Source organism: Rhinopithecus bieti, unplaced genomic scaffold (genome assembly GCF_001698545.2).
Source record: "Rhinopithecus bieti isolate Rb0 unplaced genomic scaffold, ASM169854v2 scaffold_28300, whole genome shotgun sequence".
In the NCBI taxonomy this organism is placed as follows: domain Eukaryota; kingdom Metazoa; phylum Chordata; class Mammalia; order Primates; family Cercopithecidae; genus Rhinopithecus; species Rhinopithecus bieti.
In genome coordinates, this window is record NW_016812352.1 from 324,377 (window position 1) to 325,975 (window position 1,599).

Here is a 1,599-nt window from a genome sequence, read left to right on the forward strand (position 1 = left end):
CCACTCGGGGCGCCTGCCCGTCCAGGGGGAGGTGGCGATGCAGCGGGTCCCCACCGCCGGCCGGGCTGGGACACGGCGGGCCCTGGTCCTCTCGCCGGCGCCGCCTCCCGCTCGGGTGGCCCGCGCTGTGGTAGCCCCCAAGCCCCCGGCCCCGCGCGCCTGCGGAGCTCACGGCCGACGAGGCCGCCGACCTCCGACTGCCCGGGCGCCACTCTACGTCCATCTCCACCACCATTCCGCCTTCTTCCCCTTCCACCTCCTCCTCCTCCTCCTCCTCGGCCTCGAAGCCAGGGTTATCGCGGCTCCACGCCTGCCGGGAGCACGACGAGAGCGGAGGAGAAGGGGAGGCCGAGGCTCCGGCCGGGGGGTCCCGCGCAGCAGCCTGCCGGATGCGCTGCATCTCGATCTCCAGGCCCCGCTGCTCGCGGAGGCCGCCGGGGGCGGCGAGGCTGGCACCCACGGCCGCGCAGCCCGCCATCAGCCGGCCCGGGTCCGGCGCGCGGGGCGCGGGCGGCCGCTTGGCGTCCCCGGGCTGCTGAGGCTGCACGCGGCTGGAGTTCACCATCGCGGTCACTGGAGTCCGGCGCACGGCTGCCCGGCGCCGCGCTCGGCGATATGCGCCTCAGTAGCCATGTTCCTTTCTTCACGGCGTCCGCCGCTTCCTGCTCCCCGCCCCCGACCGCCCCGCGGTCCCGCGTACCCTCTCCCGCCCCCTCGGCCCGCCTCCTTCTGGCCTCGCCCCGCCTCGCCCATCGGCCAAGGAGCGCTGAGTGGGGAGGCGCGCGGGAGCCGCCCCCGCGGTCTTCGCGCTTGCCCTGCGGCTCCCGGCCCCGCGTTCCAAGTGGAACCGGAGCCCGGGCGCGGGCGCCCACATTCCATTCCCGGGAAGGCCTGGGAAGGGCGGGAGTCGCTGACCCGCCCGCTCACCCGCCCGCCCTCCTGCCCGCCCTCCTGCAGGGAAAGGGCTCCTGGAGCTGTCGCTGCCTGCCCGACGCCGAGATAACTCTTGGGTCCCCATTAACCACTAGCCACTTCTGCCTCGATTTACCAAAGTGCAGGGAAAGAACATTTTGGTGAGATGGTGTGAATTAGCGACATCCAGCCTGAGCTGAAGTCTCCAGCGGGGCAAAGAAATCTTTTCATTTGCAAACTACCAAGGCTGACTTGCTGTGCATTTGATGGGCCTCCTGCCCCTGATTCTGCTGGTTTGGACATGCTTTCTCGATCTTTGGTTGGCTTCTCTCTCCACACATTGTGGGGATCCAGGGATTCGTCTTAGGACTCTCGGATCGCTGGTGCCTCCACCGTGATCTCCGGTCTCCCCGCGGCCAGCACTGACTTATAGCAACAGAATCCTGCATGAGGGCCTAGGCACAGGACTTTGTTTCCCCTCTTCTGAACACATCTAACGAGATGCTCTGCAATTGTCTGCAACTTAACCTACCCTAAGCCATTATCTTGTCCCCTTCTCTGGAACCTGCTTCACTTCCTTCCTGTATCCCCAGGTGAGGTTTGGGGCTTCGCTGTCCTCCTCACTTCCCAGGCCACTCTTCTTCATGGGAAGGCTCGCCGTTTACCCTCCACCGCCTACACCTCATC

General features: G+C 67.4%; 1 protein-coding gene across 1 annotated transcript in view; it reads right to left on the reverse strand.

The window, feature by feature from the left end:
- PKD2 (polycystin 2, transient receptor potential cation channel) overlaps positions 1–683 on the reverse strand; it is a 69,480-nt gene extending 68,797 nt beyond the window's left edge. Inside the window, exon 1 of the mRNA XM_017895923.1 lies at positions 5–683. Within this exon, the coding sequence (XP_017751412.1) occupies positions 5–565 (561 nt within the window). The 5' untranslated portion in view covers positions 566–683. The remainder of the gene's footprint in view (positions 1–4) is intronic.
- Positions 684–1,599: the final 916 nt, after the last annotated feature.